Source organism: Nyctereutes procyonoides, unplaced genomic scaffold (assembly GCF_905146905.1).
Source record: "Nyctereutes procyonoides isolate TBG_1078 unplaced genomic scaffold, NYPRO_anot_genome, whole genome shotgun sequence".
NCBI lineage: Eukaryota > Metazoa > Chordata > Mammalia > Carnivora > Canidae > Nyctereutes > Nyctereutes procyonoides.
In genome coordinates this window covers 20,529,845-20,547,758 of record NW_026575120.1, presented here as the reverse complement: position 1 = coordinate 20,547,758, position 17,914 = coordinate 20,529,845, and the positions used below count along the sequence as shown (strand labels likewise).

Below are 17,914 nucleotides of genomic sequence, written 5' to 3'. Positions count from 1 at the left end.
GGGCCACCTCCACCTACTGTACCCTTAGCGGGCTGGAGGAGGCTGTGGGGCTGGCGCAGTTCCCCTGTTGTCTCCGAGGCAGGTGTTTCTTTGCCTCCGAGCACTTGGCAACTGAGCTGGTTCTTCATAGTGGACTAGGTATGTGTGTGTGGGCTTGAGTTTCCAGGGGGCCACTCTATATTTTCCAGGTTGCTTCAGTCGCTGTTGCCATTGTGATTTCCCTCTTTAGCCCATTTTATTAGATTCTAGAACTTTACATGCTTGATATTGGAGGATGTGTTTTAATTGAAGAATGTTTTCTTATGTGTTAACTAACATACAGTACATTGTTAATGCAAGATGTTAGAAGATCATCTTGATGTGGTCAAGTTTGGAAATGCTAAAAATAATGTTCTATTTTTGTAGTAAGCAAAGTGAGAACAGAAGAGAAGGAGAAGAGAGATAAAGACCCTGAAAGGGGGGACGAGGAGAGAGAAAGACGATACAGAGAAAGAAAGGTACGTGGGCAAGCTGGAGGGGTCCTTGGCGTCTGTAGAGTGGAGGCCATTCACGCATTGTTAGTAGGAGCATTTTTGAAAAGTGTTGTCACACAGGATTCAAAGTCTGAGGAAATTCTCAGCCACTTTCCTTACATGTTGTTCTCTTTCCAGGAGAAATATATGGTGATTTTGGGCTATTTGGAAAATATGAATAAATAATAATAAGAAAATAAAAACAAGTTCTACCCCGAGACAATTATTGATAATATTTAAGTATATATCCTAGCAAAGTAGGTTTTATGTATGCATTTTTGTGAATGTAAATATATACCCACTTTTGGATTTTTACTCTTTTATAAACTTTAAACTGGATACACTTGGAGCATTTTTCTAAGTCCTTTTTCTCGATAATATTTTAATGGCTGCACAAGACAACACTCACTGATGCAGATGTGTCCTAGTTTTCTTGATACCTCTGCTTTTGTTGGACACTTCTGTTGCTTCTGATTTTTTTTTTATTGTAAAGACATCTGTGGGGTAAAGTTTTTGCATTTATTCATAATTATTTTCCTATGGATTAATTTCTGGAAATGAACTTACTGGATGAAAGTAAATGTAAATTTACTCCATTTGCACTGCAGACCAGCTGTGATTATTTATATCATCAGAGTGTGATGATAAGCTTGAGCTAAGCAGCCACCGGCATGGTCATAATTTTTAATCTTTGTTAATTTGATTCAGAACAAAGTACTTCTTAGCATTTTATGAAAGGGTTTACCGCCCTGTTGTTAGTTACTCCCTGTACGTTTGTTTACTTTCCTCATGGAGCATTTTATTCTGAGAGTACTTTCAAGATAAACTCCCTGCTAGTTATTTCTGTTTCAAATTTTACTTGTGAAATCTTTGTTTTGTAAGTAAGTTTAAAGTTATGAAGTAGTCAGGTCTGTCTTTTATTGTTTGGTTGTTAACGTAATGCTAAAGAGCCTTTTCCCCCCATCAGGGTAATATAAGTGGTCGCTTGTATTTTATTCTGGGTCCTTAAAATTTTTTTTAGCACTTTAATCTTTAATCTCCATAGAATTGATTTTGGTGACAAGTGTGTGGTAGTAATCTGACTTTACAACCGAGGAGTTTGGCCATGGAGCTTGCCAGCATGGGAGGTTATCCTGGCAGAGATGAACAGGGTGGGTGGGCATCGGGGGCAGGAGAGGAGTCAGGGTTGCTGGGTGGCCCCAAGAGGGGTGGCGGGAGTGGGGGTGCTGAGCCAAGGAGGAGGTAAGCACCCGGTGGCTGCAGAGGGAGCAGAGACCCACTGTTGGCTGTGAGTAGAGAAGGCCCTGGGTGGAAGGAAAGGGCAGTTCCATTTGGGATTCTGTTGAGGCACACTGGCAATGCTCCCCAAACCGTGAGTCTGACCCAAAAATGTGACATATCAGCAGCGTGTTCTTCAAAGAGCCCTGTGTCACTGTGGGGTGGATATCCCAGTCATTCCTGAGGGGCCACAGTGGTTTCAGGGATACAGAGATGACTGAATGGTAGTGCCCAGTTTTAAGAATCTCCCTGTGACCTATCAACATCAGGGACTGGCAGGGCACGTGGTGCTCTGCTGACGGAAGCCACACATCTCACAGGCAGGACTGTGGCTGGTGGAGTTCAGGGTGCATTCACAGTTGGGGAGGGGGCACATGTGCCATGCTGATGACTTTGGATGTGCCTCTCCACATCAGGGGGGAGGCAGGTGTGCAGCGTGGCCACCATCCTGTGGGTTGCATGGCCAGCAGTGGGTTTTTCTTTCCAGAAGGCCATCCTCAGAGTCAGGGTAGTGGAGTGAGGGGCGATGCAGCCTCACTGCCTTGATTGTAGCACGTGTGAAGGACAGCTACCCGTGGCTCGGATGCTCATGCGTTTTTCAATATGTCCTGTTCAAAGCTGCAGTACGGCGACAGTAAAGACAATCCTCTTAAGTATTGGCTTTATAAAGAAGAAGGTGAAAGGAGACACAGGAAGCAGAAAGAACCAGATCGAGAAAAGAAACATCGAGAAAAAAGCACAAGGGAGAAAAGAGACAAGTATGCCAAAGAAAAAAGTAATTCGTCCTCAGACAAGAAAGGGGAAGAAAGGCACAAGGATAAGCGCCACAAGGAAGGCTCTCATTTTGATGAAGAGAGGCACCACAGTAGCACCGATAAAAGAGAGAGGCTGCCAAGAGAAGAGCCTAAGAAAAGGGAGTCCAAGGTACCATTTCTGATGTCTCTTCGGCTCTGTAGGCCCCTAAGACCACAGGGCAAAAACCTGGTTCACGTCTGTGCAATGTGATCAGTGTAGAGAAATTGCTGATCTAGTAGGAAGTCAGATTTTCTGATTATATTGTGAATGTACTTTTAATGTATATTCAGAAATCTATGATAATACTGAAATTTTGAACCATTAAAAAAAGGAGATGATATTAAGTGGAAAAATGAACAAAATAGCAAAATGTTTGAATCAGAATTAGTAGTGTAAGTTTGCAATACCAACAGACACAAAAATAAAACTATTGATTGCAAAGGGTCTAATTTTCCTCCCACATATGTTGACGTAATTTCTGCAGTTGCTTGATGTTTTCCTCTACTGGTGTATCTTCCGTGCTCACATATGTACTTCCACTGTTCTGTTTTTCCAGACTCTGAAGGGAAGCAATTTCATTCTCCTGTTTGTTGCTGGTGCTTCCTTTCAGGTGGAAGCAAAGTGAGGGTCAGGTGCCGTGAGGCTCAGCAGAGTCAGGCCTCTGGGGCCAAAGCCTGGGGCCTCTGATTGAGTGGGGCCATCCATCAAAGTGTGTGTCCATGTGTGTTGAGGAGCGTTTGTTAAGGATGTCCTGAAACATCTTTGCAGTTGCTGCCTGGCCTTGTGCCCACCCTGACTGGCTCTTTGCCAAGCGGGTAAATGATGCCCGCACCTGCCGCCTCCTTGCCTTTGCCCATCCTTCCCTCTGGGCAGGGCTGCGCCCCCACCCTATCACCTGAGACCTATCACCAGACCAAGCACAGGGAGGCCGGAGGTGAGAATGGACCCTCACAAACGGGCATGTGTCCTCTTGTGCTTTAAATCTCCTTCCCTATATAAAGGGTCTTTTTAGTGTGTTTTTCCCAATTTTTAGTCATGAACATTTTTAAACATACAGCGAAGTTGACAAGTTTCTGCCACCTAGATCCTACCACTAACGGTCCATTAAACTTACCTATTTTACATTCCCTGGATCCAATTTAGTCACTAGGAACAGCCTGTTTGGTTTCCCCCAGAAATGCCTTCCTGAGACTTGTCACAGTTTACACATTTGGCTTTCATTGTGGCTGGATGTAAGAAGGGCCCCTTGTTAATAAAGCTACTGTCCTCAAGAGTGCTCCTTCCATAAGGGGTAACATAATCTCATGGATAATAAACTTCTTTTCTTTCAATAATTTGTTTATATTTCTGGAGTAGCCTCTCTGTGCCAGTGTTTGTTCTACGTGCTGAGGACCCAGCTGTGGCCAGAAGTTTTTATTTTTGTGGCACTTATATTCCATTGGAGAAACCATATGATAAGGAAATAAATAGGGGATCCCTGGGTGGCGCAGCGGTTTGGCTCCTGCCTTTGGCCCAGGGCGCGATCCTGGAGCCCCGGGATCAAATCCCACGTCGGGCTCCTGGTGCATGGAGCCTGCTTCTCCCTCTGCCTATGTCTCTGCCTCTCTCTCTCTCTCACTGTGTGCCTATCATAAATAAATAAAAAATTAAAAAACAGATAAGGAAATAAATAAGTATGCAGCATATGAGGAATGACTAGTGAGCATTATGTGTTCCACATCTTTCTTTGCCTTGACTTTCAGATGCTCAAAATACGCTTTTTAACTTAGTGTGTTAGCCTGGTGATGGACGTGATTGCTGCTGAGGGGACCATAAATTACAAGGGGGCACTACTAATAACTATGCCAGGCCACAGGTATGAACCAGGACCGGTCCTGCAGATTGGGTTCTCCTGGGTTCTCTCTCACTTTCTTCATATGATTTTTTTTAAAAAAAGATTTTATTTGAGGGAGAGAGAGCATGAGGGCGTGGAGCAGAGGGAGAGGGAGAGCAGACTTCCCACTGAGCAGGGAGCCTGACCCAGGGCTCGATCCTGGGACCCCAGGGTCACACCCTGAGCCAAAGGCAGACACTCGACCGCTTAGCCACCCAGATGTCCCCCCCCCCCGCCATTTTTTTTAATAAAGATTTTATTCATTCTTTGATTGTTTTATAGCAATAACTTCCTAGAAGTATTTATAGATCAAAGAAACTATTTGAATATTTTTAACTGTTTTTAAAGCTTTTGATAATGCCCTTCAGACTGACTTTCTTCTGTTCTGCAGTCTTCATGGATCGGCCCCCAGGTCTTTGAGCTTTTTCTGCTCCTGGGAGGCATGCCTCTGGTCCCCCTGGGCTTTTTACCTGTCACACTCTGGCCTCAATGTCTTCCTACAGACTATGCTTCCTGCCAACACTTACTTCACAGATGCTTCTCTTTTTATTTTTTTTTTAAGATTTTTTTTATTTATTCATGAGAGACATACAGAGAGAGAGAGGCAGAGACACAGGGAGAGGGAGAAGCAGGCTCCACGCAGGGAGCCTGACGTGGGACTCAATCCCGGGTCTCCAGGATCAGGCCCTGGGCTGAAGGTGGCACTAAACTGCTGAGCCTCCTGGGCTGCCCAATGCTTCTCTTTTTAAATGACCTACTTAGATATGTTGTTTTGCAATCTGATGGTTTTAATTTTATTTTTACAAATTCACTTAATTCAAGAGAATTACAGAAGTAGAATTTATAGATCAGTTGTTTGAATTTTATTTTCTATAGGTAGATGGATCTATGAAATAGCCACATTATTTGTGAAAGTTCATAATTTTAAGCAGTATGAGGAACTAGTCAAATGTATCTGAAGTAATGTGAAATTGATAAGCATAGATGTCTTTTACTTACTAAGGTAGTTGCCTTTACTCATCTTCCTTGCATTATGTAATTTACTGAAGATAGCTGGTAAAAACAGTTATTTCAGAAGATACCTGTGGTGCAGATGCTTTTTTAAATTTTGAGTCCATGCTTGTTTTACGGAGTTTATTAGTAGTTACTTCATTATGATATACTAATGAGTGTCATGGAATTTTTTGTTTCATAGAACAATGAGCACAGAAATCGGGGTGCAAGTTCAAGGAGAGATCCAGCCGGCAGCCAGGAAGGAACATGCGCTCTCTGGTGACTGTTCTGTGCACTGTGCTTCTCATAGAATGCTTTAAAATGAGTTTTTCTTACTGGGCCTGATTATAGCCAGTAATGAGAGTGAATTATAGATATACTTCATTTAGTCTTGATACAGCCCCTCCAAGTTATATTCTAGGTGCACTAGAGGAGCTTGGGAACTTGTTATAAATTACTAGTCCTACTTTGCCTTTTTTATATTTGCTCACACAAACTTGAGAATCAGTATTCACTTTGAGGTGTGCATATGTGAGAGGCGGCCCCTGCCCTTGCTGAACTCAATGGCTGGAGAGGGTACAGTTTCTGCAGGTGAGCTCCTGGCTCCTCTTTCTGCCAGCCAGTGCCCCCCGACCAGTGTCTGTAAGTCAGAGCACAAATGAAATTTGTTTTCTTTGGCCTTGCAGCCTTAATGACCTGCAGGAATGCCATGCCTGCCTCTACTTGGCATGTTGGGCAGCCCTCCAGAGCTGTTTCTTCACTGGCAAAAGTCTCATAACAGCACCTGTTTTGTGAAGATTACAAATGAGAGTTTGTGGGTAAATTCTCATTTTGTACATAAGCTCTAGATTTTTTTTGGAAGTTTTTTTTTTTTTTTAAGATTTTATTTATTTATTCATAGAGACATAGAGAGAGAGAGAGGCAGAGACACAGGCAGAGGGAGAAGCAGGCCCCATGCAGGGAACCCAATGTGGGACTCAATCCCGGGTCTCCAGGATCACACCCCGGGCTGCAGGTGGCGCTAAACCGCTGCGCCACCAGGGCTGCCCGCAAGTTTTAATTTAAGTTCCAGTTGCTTAACACACAGTGAAATACCAGTATCAAGTGTAGAATGTAGGAATTCAGCACTGCCATACACCACTCCTCAATCCTGTCACCTGTCTCACCTACCCCCGTCCCCTCCTCTTTGGTGACCAGCACTGTGTTCTACAGAGTTAACAGTCTGTTTCTTGGTTGCTTCCCTTTTTTACCCCCCTTTGCTTCTTTGTTTCAATTCTGAAATTCCACATATGAGTGAAAGCATATGGTATTTGTCTTTCTCTGACTGACTTATTTCATTTAGCATAATACTCTTGCTCCATCCATGTGGTTGCAAATGGCAGGATCTCACTCTTTTTGGTGGCTGGGTAATATTCCAGTGTGTATATATACAACATATTCTCTCTGTTCATCAGCCTGGGGACACTTGAGCTGCTTTCGTGGTGTGGCTGTTGTGAACCACGCTGCTATAAACTTTGGGCACATGTTTATATGCACCTTTGGATCCATATCTTTGTACCCTTTTGGTAGATACCCAGTCATATGATTACTGGATCATACAGTAGCTCTATTTCTAACTTTGAGCAACATCCATCCTGTTCTGCACAGTGGCTACACCAGTTTGCATCCCCACCAACAAGGCAGGAGGGTTCCCCTTTCTCCACATCCTCCCAACACCTCTTGTTTCTTGAGTTGTTGATTTTAGCCATCCTGATAGATGTGAGGTGATAGCTCATCATGGTTTCATCTGCGTTTCCCTGATGATGAGAGATGTTGAGCATCCATCCATGTGTCTGTTGACCATCTGATGTCCTTTGGAAAAATGTTCATATCTTCTGCCCATTTGTAAATTGAAATTTTGGGGGTATTGAGTTTTAAAAGTTCTTTATATATTTTGGATACTAACCCTTTATCAGATAAGACATTTGCGAATATTTTCTCCCATCCTGGAGGTTGCCTTGTAGTTTTGTTGATTGTTTCCTTTGCTGTGAGGAAGTCTTTTATTTTGATGAAGATTACAGAGTAGAGTTTGGGTGTAAGCTCTCTAGATTTTAATTTGTTATTATGACAACCAGATTTGATAATTCCTTTTCAGATCAGGGAAACTCGAGTTAAAAGTACTTTGCCTGAATTTTGAAGTCTGAGCAAAGCTAGCACTTACACTGGGGATGCAGGTTCCCAGACTTTGTGCTGCAGACCTGCTGGGCTGCACAGGGCTTCTCACTTCTCTGTGTCTTCAGAAAATGGAGAATCATTTTGGAATTCTGAAAGCCTAAATTTTAGGCCCTCACCAATGTATAAAATCTGATTTAAGAAATAGAATGTGGGACGCCTGGGTGGCTCAGAGGTTTGGCACCTGCCTTCTGCCCAAGGTGTGATCTTGGGGTCCTGGGGTCAAGTCCCACATCGGGCTCCCTGAAGGGAGCCTGCTTCTCCTTCTGCTCTGTCTCTGCTTCTTTCTCTGTGTGTCTCTCACGAATAAATAAATAAAAATCTTTAAAAATTTTAAAAAAATAGAACATATTTTAAGTTAAATCTTTCCCTTAGGAATACAAATATGTTAAATGTAAAATAATATTTGGGATCGACTAATAAAATTACAGGAGTATTCTAGAACTCATAAGGAGAGAGAGTCATACATACATACAACTTCATTAAAACACATAGTTTCTTCTTTCTACTGAGGATATTCTCTTTCTTGAATTGCTGCTGAAATACTAAACATGTAGAAGGACTTTAGTGTCTGCAGTTCTAATGAGACATGCTTCAGAAGTTTGCCAGGCTATTGCAGCCCTTAGTGACATCAGATATTGGTAAGGGCCTTCACTGAAATGTAAAATGCTTCATGTTTCAAGTCTTTGTTTAAAATTAATTTTGAATTTGATCATAATTTCTAGGTATACACAGAATTTAGTAAGAAATAATGGAAAAGATAAAGACTCAAGAAGGAAGGTAAGACATTTATGTTAATTTTATTATGCAGCCAGATTAGCCATGAGTCTCAGTTTGTGATTCCCTTGGGAGGCAGTGCCTGAGATAGGCTTTGCCTGCAGATGGGTTTACTTGAGGACATAGTAGACGTATTTAGATTAAAAGACTCAAATAGATTGAAAGTAGAAAACTGGACAAGATAAAGCATCACGTGGCAGGTGTGTTGGAGCTCGAGTGGCTTCACTAGAGTGAGACAGGATTGACCCTGAGACAGAAGGTTAGTGAAAGTAAGGACCTTTGTGATGATGGAAGATGTCACAGCTGTAAAAGAACACATACCCAACAAAAGCCTCCAAATACAGAGTTAAAGGGAGAAATGGAGATTCTATGATTGTAGAGACTTGGGCCGCCTTTCACTAGGTGATAGAGTGACAGCATTTCCCACCAGTGCACTAGGCCCTGTAGGGGAAGGAGCAAGCTCCTGGACACAGGGATCACCACGGCTGTCTCCAGAAGAGGTCAGAAACCTGGCAAGTGAGGAAATTGCCTCTGTGGTAAAGTCTTCCCACAGGAAACCCAGTGTCCGATGACCTTGTGGGCACATTCTGTCCATACGTTACCAACACCGGCTCCCCACATGTGGTCCACCCTCCCGCAGCTGTCTGCTGCGGATGGAGGGCCATTCCCAGTCCCTGTGTTTCGGAGCACATCATCATTAGTACCATGACAATAGTCCTCATGGTGCATATTTAGGAACTACAAAGTAGCGGGCCTTAGGTTTTAATTATCATCCAGCCATTTTCCCGTTTGTTGTTTTGTTATTATGTGGCAAGCAACTTTGGGTTATTACTTCTGAAGAAGAATTTGTTCTGTCATTTTCTTTGGTAGTTATCTGAAACCCGTGACCTTGAGATAATCATCTGACATTTTGTGCCATATTTTTATGTACCTCTATTCTGTATGCAAACACATGGAATTTTACGTCAAGTATATCACAGGGCATGTGTTGTTCCGGTGTGGGTATGTTTTATTCATTCAGTTTTGGGGGAGGGAGGTGGATCACTCATCATCTAGGTAAAGCCGCAGCTAAGGAAAAAAGTTAACCTTACAACAGCTTCTTCCTAGGTAATCTTTTTGCTATACTATCTTTTACTTACAACTGTATGTTAGTCTATGTATTTGGGACTTAGTGATGCCTTTTTTCTGTTTTGCACATGCACCCCCCTCGCCCCCACCCCCATGCAGCCTCCTGTTTTTCTCAATTCATTGTTCAAATGATGCAGATCTGCCACACACCTTTTGGGGATAAATTATTGAACTGAATTGTTGGATGAAAAAATATAGATTTTATAGTGTTTTCCTTATGTCTTCCAATTCTTGTGAGCTCTGGTTGAGCACTGTTAACTAGAGTTATAATGTGAGCCACATTTATGATTATAAATTCTCTAATCACAGTAAAAAGGCAAAAAGAAACAAAATTCATTTTAATAACATGTTATACAATGCAGCTCTTCTGGAATATTCTTTCAACAGGTAATCAATATAAAAATATCAATAAGATATAGTTTACATTGTTTTTTTTTTCTTTTTGCCAGCAGAGGAAAATATGTGATATATTTTTCCCCTGAAGGATTCTTGAATGTGTTTGACAGCTCGCTTTTGCTTATAATTAGGTCCTATGTTTTAGAGCATCAACACTGAGTTTATCTTGTTTTAAGTCTTCAGCCTTATGAGAAGCCTATAATATGCAGGATGATTTTCTGGATACATGGAAAGCTCCTTATTTTCTTCATGGCAATGTACCATGGTGTCCCCAGTTTTATCCACTGAATAGTTGTGGGTATTGATGTCTCGTGCCAGTGACCACAACAGGAATGGAAATAGTGCTTCCCTTCCTGGGTCACTTTATCAGCCGCTGTCACTAGGAATTAGGTCCAGTGGTGCCCCCTTCCCCACAGTTTCAGATGTCGTGGTCAGCAGTGGTCTGGGAGCAGATGATGCTCCCCTGACGCGTTGTCAGAAGCTCAGCAGTAGCTTAGCGCTGCGTCACATGCCTTCGTCCCTCACCTCCCTTCAGGTCATCACATAGGCATCTTATCAGTGCACATCATCCCGAAAAGGGTGAGTGCAGGACAGGAGGATGTTTTGAGAGAGAGAGAGAGACCAGAATCATAGAACTTTTACTACAGGTTATCATAATTGTATTATTATTACTATTATTATTATTATTTAAAGATTTTATTTATCCATGAGACACACACACACACAGAGAGAGAGAGAGAGAGAGAGAGAGAGGCGCAGAGACACAGGCAGAAGGAGAAGCAGGCTCCATGCAGGGAGCCCGATGTGGGACTCAATCCTGGGTCTCCAGGATCATGCCCTGGGCTGAAGGTGGCGCTAAACCACTGAGCCACCTGGGCTGCCCTGTTGTATTTTATTATTAGTTGTTGTTCACCTTAAATCCTTAAATTAGATTTTATCATAGGTACGTATGTGTAGGAAAAATGTAGTGTGTATGGGAGTTGGTATCATCCACAGTTTTAGGGGTCTTGGCTTGCATCCCTGGTGGGGGGACCACTGTACTGTTCTGTTCCCATTTCTCAGAAGAGAAAACCGAGGCACAGGTGTTACTTGCCCTAGGTGACCGTGTTTGTATGCCTCAGGGCCAAAATCCCAGTCCTCAACCACTGAGGGCAGCACTTCTGTGGAGGCCAGGTGAGGTCTGGGGCTGCTCTGGATTACTGGGTTATTGCTGGCTGACTGGTGCCTTCCCGTGGAAGCTGCTTGGAGGCAAGGAAGACAAAAAAGGGTGGTGAGGAGAGTGTGTTTTGGCGCTCCTCTCCAAAGATGCGCTTTTACTCGTGATTCTTGGCTTTGCTCGTACCTTTTTATCAGGGTAGTTATTATTCCTTGTAGACAGCAGAGTATTGGCATGAAGGGGAGGCAGATTGTAATGTGAGAGTCCGGGGTGGTGTTGAAGGTGTCTTGGTTCCAGCCTGGAGGAGGTGTGACTCGCTGTGTGCACACGGACACCACAGCCATTCTCTATGGGGACACGGAAGGTTTTGCAGGGAGTGTGGCAGGGGCATAGTTCCAGCTGAGGGATTCACCAACCTTTTCATCATTGCTCTGTATTGAAATTCAGGAAAGTTGAGGAGAATTGAAGAGACTAACTAGACATCTCAAAACATGTGCTTTGTTATCAGTCAGAGTCAAGTAGCAGATTATTTCCAGAAATATACACCAGCCCAGGGAGATTGCAGAAGTGGCACTACTTCTAGGAGGACATCTTTGATAACAGACCAGATCCAATCAGTATCCGATCTGCTTAATGCCACGGAGGAAGGGTGCTTGAGCTGCTGCTGGTGGCACCTTGTCGTCATCATCCCTGCCTGGGCTCTAGCTCTGCAAAGAGGTGATGTGTCAGCTCTGCCACCCCCAGCAGGGAGCCTGGCACACACTGGGGATGCAGCCTTGGACGTGGTGCAGAGTCCCCTCGTGTGTGTGTGTCAGGGGTCCGGGTTTTACAATTTAGCCCATTAAGGGCATTGCATCCAAACATGTATGTGTCTGAAACAGGATTCAGCAGCAAGATGCTGTGAGTTTTGCTGAAAACTCCTGCACGACATGGCTGTAGGGTATCCGTGCAGTCTCCCTACACCTCCAGAGCCTGACATAGTGAACCCCGGCTATCCCCAGGCCGGGAGTAATGAGGTGGTGGGGGTGTGCTCCGATTCTGAGGGGCACAGCTCATCTGCCCTTGCTAAGACCCTCCTGTTACAGCTTTTGTCAGAGTTCTAGGGTTTGTCAGAAAGGATAAATTCATGAACTTTTTTCTCTTTATGGTTATATCTACTAGCTAGCATGGCATTTCTTAAAGAAGTTGAAGTTGGGTTATGTTAGTTGTTTTTTATTTTATTTATTTATGAGACACACACACACAGAGAGAGAGAGAGAGAGAGAGAGAGAGAGAGAGAGAGAGGCAGAGAGAGAAGCGGTCTCCTCACAGGGAGCGTGATGTGGGACTCAATCCCAGATTCCGGGACCATGCCCTGAGCCGAAGGCAGATGCCCAACCGCTGAGCCACCCAGGTGTCCCGGGTTATGTTAATTTTATAAATACGTTTTAAAATTAGCAATATTAAATTAATCTTAGAAAACATTTTCCCAGCCTATTTGCAAGATTCAAATTTATGATTGATTTTTTTTTATATGTTTGATTTTTACCTCTAGGAAATTGAAAAGGAGGACATTGATTCAGAAAATGCTGGGGCTGACGAATATGCAGCTTGTTTTGAAGATGATTTTGAAGTCTGTATAAAAGTTAAAATTTTTCCAAGTTTAAAAATAATTTGTTCTTACAATCTGCTTAAGTATAGTAACTACATAGCTTGATATTTCTCTCTTTTTGTTGCTCTTAATATTCCATGTCTGTTTGATTTAGGGTTATTACCAATGTGGTGTGATTACATGGTTTTACAATTTAGCCCATTAAGGGCACTGCATCCAAACATGTATGTGTCTGTTGGAACAGATGTATATGTTTTTTTTTAAATATTTTATTTATTTATTCATGAAAGACACAGAGAGAGAGAGAGAGAGAGACAGAGACACAGGCAGAGGGAGAAGCAGTCTCCATGCAGGGAGCCCAACATGGGACTCGATCCCGAGACTCCGGGATCATGCCCTGGGCCAAAGGCAGGCGCTAAACCACTGAGCCAAGCAGGGATCTCCAAATGTATATTTGTAAATGTGTTTATATATACACACACTGTCACAGCCTCAGCACAAAAATGTGACCACTTTATCGTTATAATGGCTGTCTGTGTACATAAATCTATACAGTGTGGTTCATTTTCAGAGGATAAGTTATCAGCTTATAGAGATTTATAACTCAGTGGCATTGACATCTGTAAACTATGAAAATCTTTCTTAGTCATAATGAACGTTTTGTCTGTTTTAAATTCTAAATTGTATGTTTTGTTCCAAATGTGTGTGCTTTAAAGCCAGTTTGTCTTAAATGTTCCAAAAATGTGATTATTGTTTGTAGGACTATGAAGATGACTTTGAGGTTTGTGATGGAGATGATGATAGCTCTAATGAGCTGGAACTGAAAGAGAAGATTGAAGAGCTTCCTCTGGCCAGAAAAAGGGAGATACAGGAAATTCATAAAGCCATTAATGCAGAAAACGAAAGGATTGGCGAGTTGTCCTACAGACTATCACAGAAGCAAGGTCTGTTGGAGGGTGAGAGGAGCTCAGAGACAGGTACATGCATCTGTGTCTCAGGACAGAGGGTGCCACGCCTGCACAGTCCTTGTGGACAGAGTCACTGTTATCGGGCAGAGATGCAGGCCTCGTGCTCCTGCAACAGTGCTAGAGAGGACTCTGGCAATGAGTGTGCAGGGTGGAGAAGCTGCGCGTGGCCTCCCCACTTGGGTTCATGCCTGCTGCCTGCAGGTGGCTGTGAGCACACATCATTCCCGGGCACCCACGCAGGAACCAGTGGCCCTGGAGCGGTCCGTCTGCGCTGTGTGTTCCTGTTTTCTGGTGCCACCCTCTTTGCGTTTCACAAGGAAAAGGACCCTGCTGGCGGGAGGCTCAGAGCAGATGTGGGCCGTGGTTGCAGTGAGGAATGTGACCCACTGGACATGTCTCATGAGCGCTCCCTAGTGGGCCCTTCTTCCTCAAGGATATCCTGTACGAAATTAGAAATGTGTTCTCAAAAATTCTTGGCATTGCGGTGTGATAAAGTCACATGTAAGAATAGAAGTGAGTAGGGGATCCCTGGATGGCTCAGCGGTTTAGTGCTTGCCTTCAGCCCGGGGTGTGGCCCTGGAGTCTCGGGATAGAGTCCCACGTCAGGCTCCCTGCATGGAGCATGCTTCTCCCTCTGCCTGTGTCTCTGCCTCTCTCTCTGTCTCTGTCTCATGAATAAAAAAATTAAATTAAATTAAAAGAATGGAAGTGAGTATTTTAAAGTTGCTTAAAGGGAAAGCTATGACATTCTGATAAAATAGCATTAAATATAGCACAAAAGGTTAAATAGGATATTATTAAAAATATTACTAGATAAGACACTGCTTTAAATTACCTAGTAAAATAGTGATTAATACAACTAATTATGATTAGTAATTAATACGATGTAATAATCCAAATAAAGGTCAGGCAGGATGATTATTAGCCTCATTTTTTAAAGTTTTGTTTTAAGTAATCTCTACGCCCTACATGGGGCCCGAACTCATGACCAGGAGATGAAGTCACCTGTTCCAACAGAGCCAGCCGGGCGCCCCAGGACCCTTTGTGCCCACCGCACAGGCAACGGAACTGAGCTGGCGAGTGCCCTCAGCTTAGAGTGAAACCGGTGTTTCTGTAGCCAGAGCAGCTCCTGCTTGAAAGAAATAGTTCAGCTTCACAAAATAGCTTTCTTTTTTGTACAGATGCAAACAGCTCCCCTTCCAGAGCCCCTGTTTGTGGAATTTTCGTGGATTTTGCAACAGCCTCACGCCGTCAGAAGAGTCGGACTCAGGCCCTTAAGCAAAAGTAGGTGTGTTAGGAATTTGTGAGGTGTATCATGGAGTTTCAATAGACTTTGACATAGGTTAAAAAATAGAGCTTTTCTTTTTATTTTCATCCCTGATTTTTAAATTTGTGCTACACTTGTCCATGTTCAGATATGGTGTAACAGTGTAAGCATGCGCTGCTGTCTCCCGCCGCGTGGTGTTTAGTGTTTGTAGATTCTGGTCAGCCCAGGCGTCAGGCTCTGTGGTGGCAGAGGCAGGCTCCTAGGGCTGCACCTCCCAGAACTGAGCAAGCATGGCACTCGCCGCATCTCGCTGCTGCTCCCCGTTGAGGCACAGCCAGCATCACCTGTGCTCCACACCTGCAAGCCTAGGGTGAGCCCAGGGTGAGCTCGGTGTCCCTGCATCTGTTTCTCCGATGAGGAAGCTGAGGCAGCTGTAAGGGTCAGAAGGACTAGGAGCTGGGAAAACATGACATGCGGTTTTTCCCCATGCCCTGGGCATGGGCCTCCTGGGTTAGCTGCTCACCAGGCTCCTAGAGCCCCACTTCATAGATGAGGAGAGTGGGCTCAAGGGCCACATCTGGTGAGCAGTGGAGCTGAGTCCTGGGCCAGGACAGCCAGAGGTCATGGTCTGAGCTTACAGCTCAGAAGGTTATAAAAGTCAAGGATACAGTCTCGAGTCAAGGGTCTGCCATATTAAACTCAAATATGATTTAGGAGTAAATGTAAAAATTAAATGGTTTTCATGTAGCTCAGTACGTGGCCTTAGTAGGTCCTCAGGAAACTTTGCTTAATGAACAAATGAATCATGAATAATAAGAGTAAGTTTTCATATCATTTTTGTTGTCCTCATATTTTGGGCCTCCCAGTGAGGTAGCAAAACCAGTTTTTGCCTCTATGGCTGGGTTTTGTTTTTGCTTTCACCTCATTCAAGTCTTGGAAACTACATATAGTTTAACATAATTTTTATAAACTCAGAGATCATCAGAACCACACGGTGTGATGTTTAGGCATATATAAATGTAAGATAAAACCGTATTTTGCAAAGCATGAAGATGATCGTTACCAAGTTCTGTATAGTGATTGTCAGGGGCAGGGGGAGCTCTCTGTGGGTGGTCACCTGGCGCTGGGCAGCAGACCCTGGGATGTTGCCATATTATGATACGTGGTGCATATGTGTATTATGTGAATTATTTCAGGTCAGGAATTATACTACATGTGGAGGACTGAAAGGACTGATTTGGGAGGATGGTGACAGTGGCCAGAGAGTAAGATTATGGGAAGATGGCATTTTTGGTAAAACCCAAGGATGGGAGCGAACACAGGGAGAGAGGGAGCAGATCCCATTTGCAAGATGCCCAAGTGGTGGAGGACCATTGCCCACATGCATGCTGAGCCCCAACTTGTGGAAATCACAGTCCATGAAAGAGAGAAAACACTCTGGCCAGGCAGAGGTCCCTGGGCATGCCACATCAGGGTAGCCAGAAGGACGGAGAGCCCAGCTCCAGTGGCCGAGGAGCAGTGTGAGGCCCAGGAAAGCCACGCACGGGCAGGCAGTGTGTGGGCAGGCCCATTGGGCAGGGGGCGATGAGCTGTGTCGGGGGCTGCTTGGCCACTTCCTGTCCCGTCATCTCAGAGGAGCGGCCCAGAGAACAGCATGCACCTGGCTATGACCCAGGTGACATCACAGAATGTGAGCCTCTGACCACGATGTCAATCCATGAAGTGAGGTGGTTGCTTTCCATGAAAATTCTAGGTGTGCACTTGCTACTAGGTGCATGGAATTAGAATACTCAACAGTTTGGTTCATCCTATAATTGCTTCATAGTGTGTGCTTGACTGTCTTATTGTCAGCAACTATTAAATACCTCAGACCTACACCCACACACACAGTGGGCCTTGACGATTACCTGATTGGATCATGAGATTCCTTACACTCTCCTTGTTTTTCCTTTGCATAGTATTAATTTAACTTTTGTCGTTTCCAATTTATTTTAAAGGACGCGGAGTACAAAACTGCTTCGGCTTATTGACTTGGATTTTTCATTTACCTTCTCTCTCTTGGATCTACCGCCAGTAAATGAGTACGACATGTACATCAGAAATTTTGGGAAAAAAAACACCAAGCAGGTTAGTGGAAGGTGTGTTAACTAAGTGACAAAAAGCACGTAAAGTGCAGGAAGGTATGCTTATGCCGTTCTGCATCTTGTTGTGGATAGAGCTGGGGAACGGTGCAGGGGGTAGAGACCTGAGGGAAAGAGAACCCCTTGGTTGTGTGGTGCTCGTGAACATGGAGAGACTGTGCACATACCCGCAGATGCCACACAGGCTTGAGTGTGGGCAGATGCCCACCCCCCCAGGGGTGGATTGGGGCACTCCACACTTTGTACTTCCCCATAGTATCCTACGCATTAGTTGCATGGCTGTCCATCTTCCAGTAAGACCATAGAGGTTCTAAAGTCGGGAGTCCTCTCGTACAGTGTTCTTCTGTCCCCAATGCGGATGTAAGACTCTCAGCAGGACAGAGGTGACAGGACAGACCTCCAAAAGCCGACACGCCCTGGCTTCAGAGTTGGTCCTCCTGGCCTAGGGAAGATTACCTCGCTGTTTTGCACATGTTACTCATCGCGGAGCTGTTAGTAACAAAATCATCTTTATGGAAGCATGTACCGTTTTGAGATAAGAAATGTTGTATTGGGATGCCTGGGTGGCTCAGTGGTTGAGTGTCTACCTTCAACTTAGGGTGTGATCCCTGAGTCCCAGGATCGAGTCCCGCATCGGACTCCCTGCATGGGGCCTGCTTTTCCCTCTGCCTGTGTCTTTGCCTCTTTCTATGTCTCTCATGAATAAATAAATAAAATCTTTAAAAAAATAAAAAGAATAAGGAATGTGTTTAGTCTTGCAAAGCCAAAGTGTGTCATCAGAGACTAGAACACTGGGGGGTGAGGTGGCAGTGTTCTCAGACCAGGGAT

The 17,914-nt window shown here is 44.1% G+C and overlaps 1 protein-coding gene across 5 annotated transcripts in view; it reads left to right on the top strand.

The window, feature by feature from the left end:
* Positions 1 to 17,914, top strand: part of DYNC2I1 (dynein 2 intermediate chain 1) — a 49,313-nt gene that overhangs the window by 9,689 nt on the left and 21,710 nt on the right. For 2 of the 5 annotated variants that reach the window (XM_055335075.1, XM_055335073.1), the window contains 8 exons: positions 406 to 497; positions 2,409 to 2,714; positions 5,654 to 5,730; positions 8,388 to 8,442; positions 12,654 to 12,731; positions 13,471 to 13,687; positions 14,860 to 14,962; positions 16,943 to 17,072. In XM_055335075.1, the coding sequence (XP_055191050.1) occupies positions 406 to 497; positions 2,409 to 2,714; positions 5,654 to 5,730; positions 8,388 to 8,442; positions 12,654 to 12,731; positions 13,471 to 13,687; positions 14,860 to 14,962; positions 16,943 to 17,072 (1,058 nt within the window). Of the gene's footprint in view, positions 1 to 405; positions 498 to 2,408; positions 2,715 to 5,653; positions 5,731 to 8,387; positions 8,443 to 12,653; positions 12,732 to 13,470; positions 13,688 to 14,859; positions 14,963 to 16,942; positions 17,073 to 17,914 lie in introns of those variants that run through there. The other 3 variants (XM_055335074.1, XM_055335076.1, XM_055335078.1) reach the window with 3 other exon arrangements.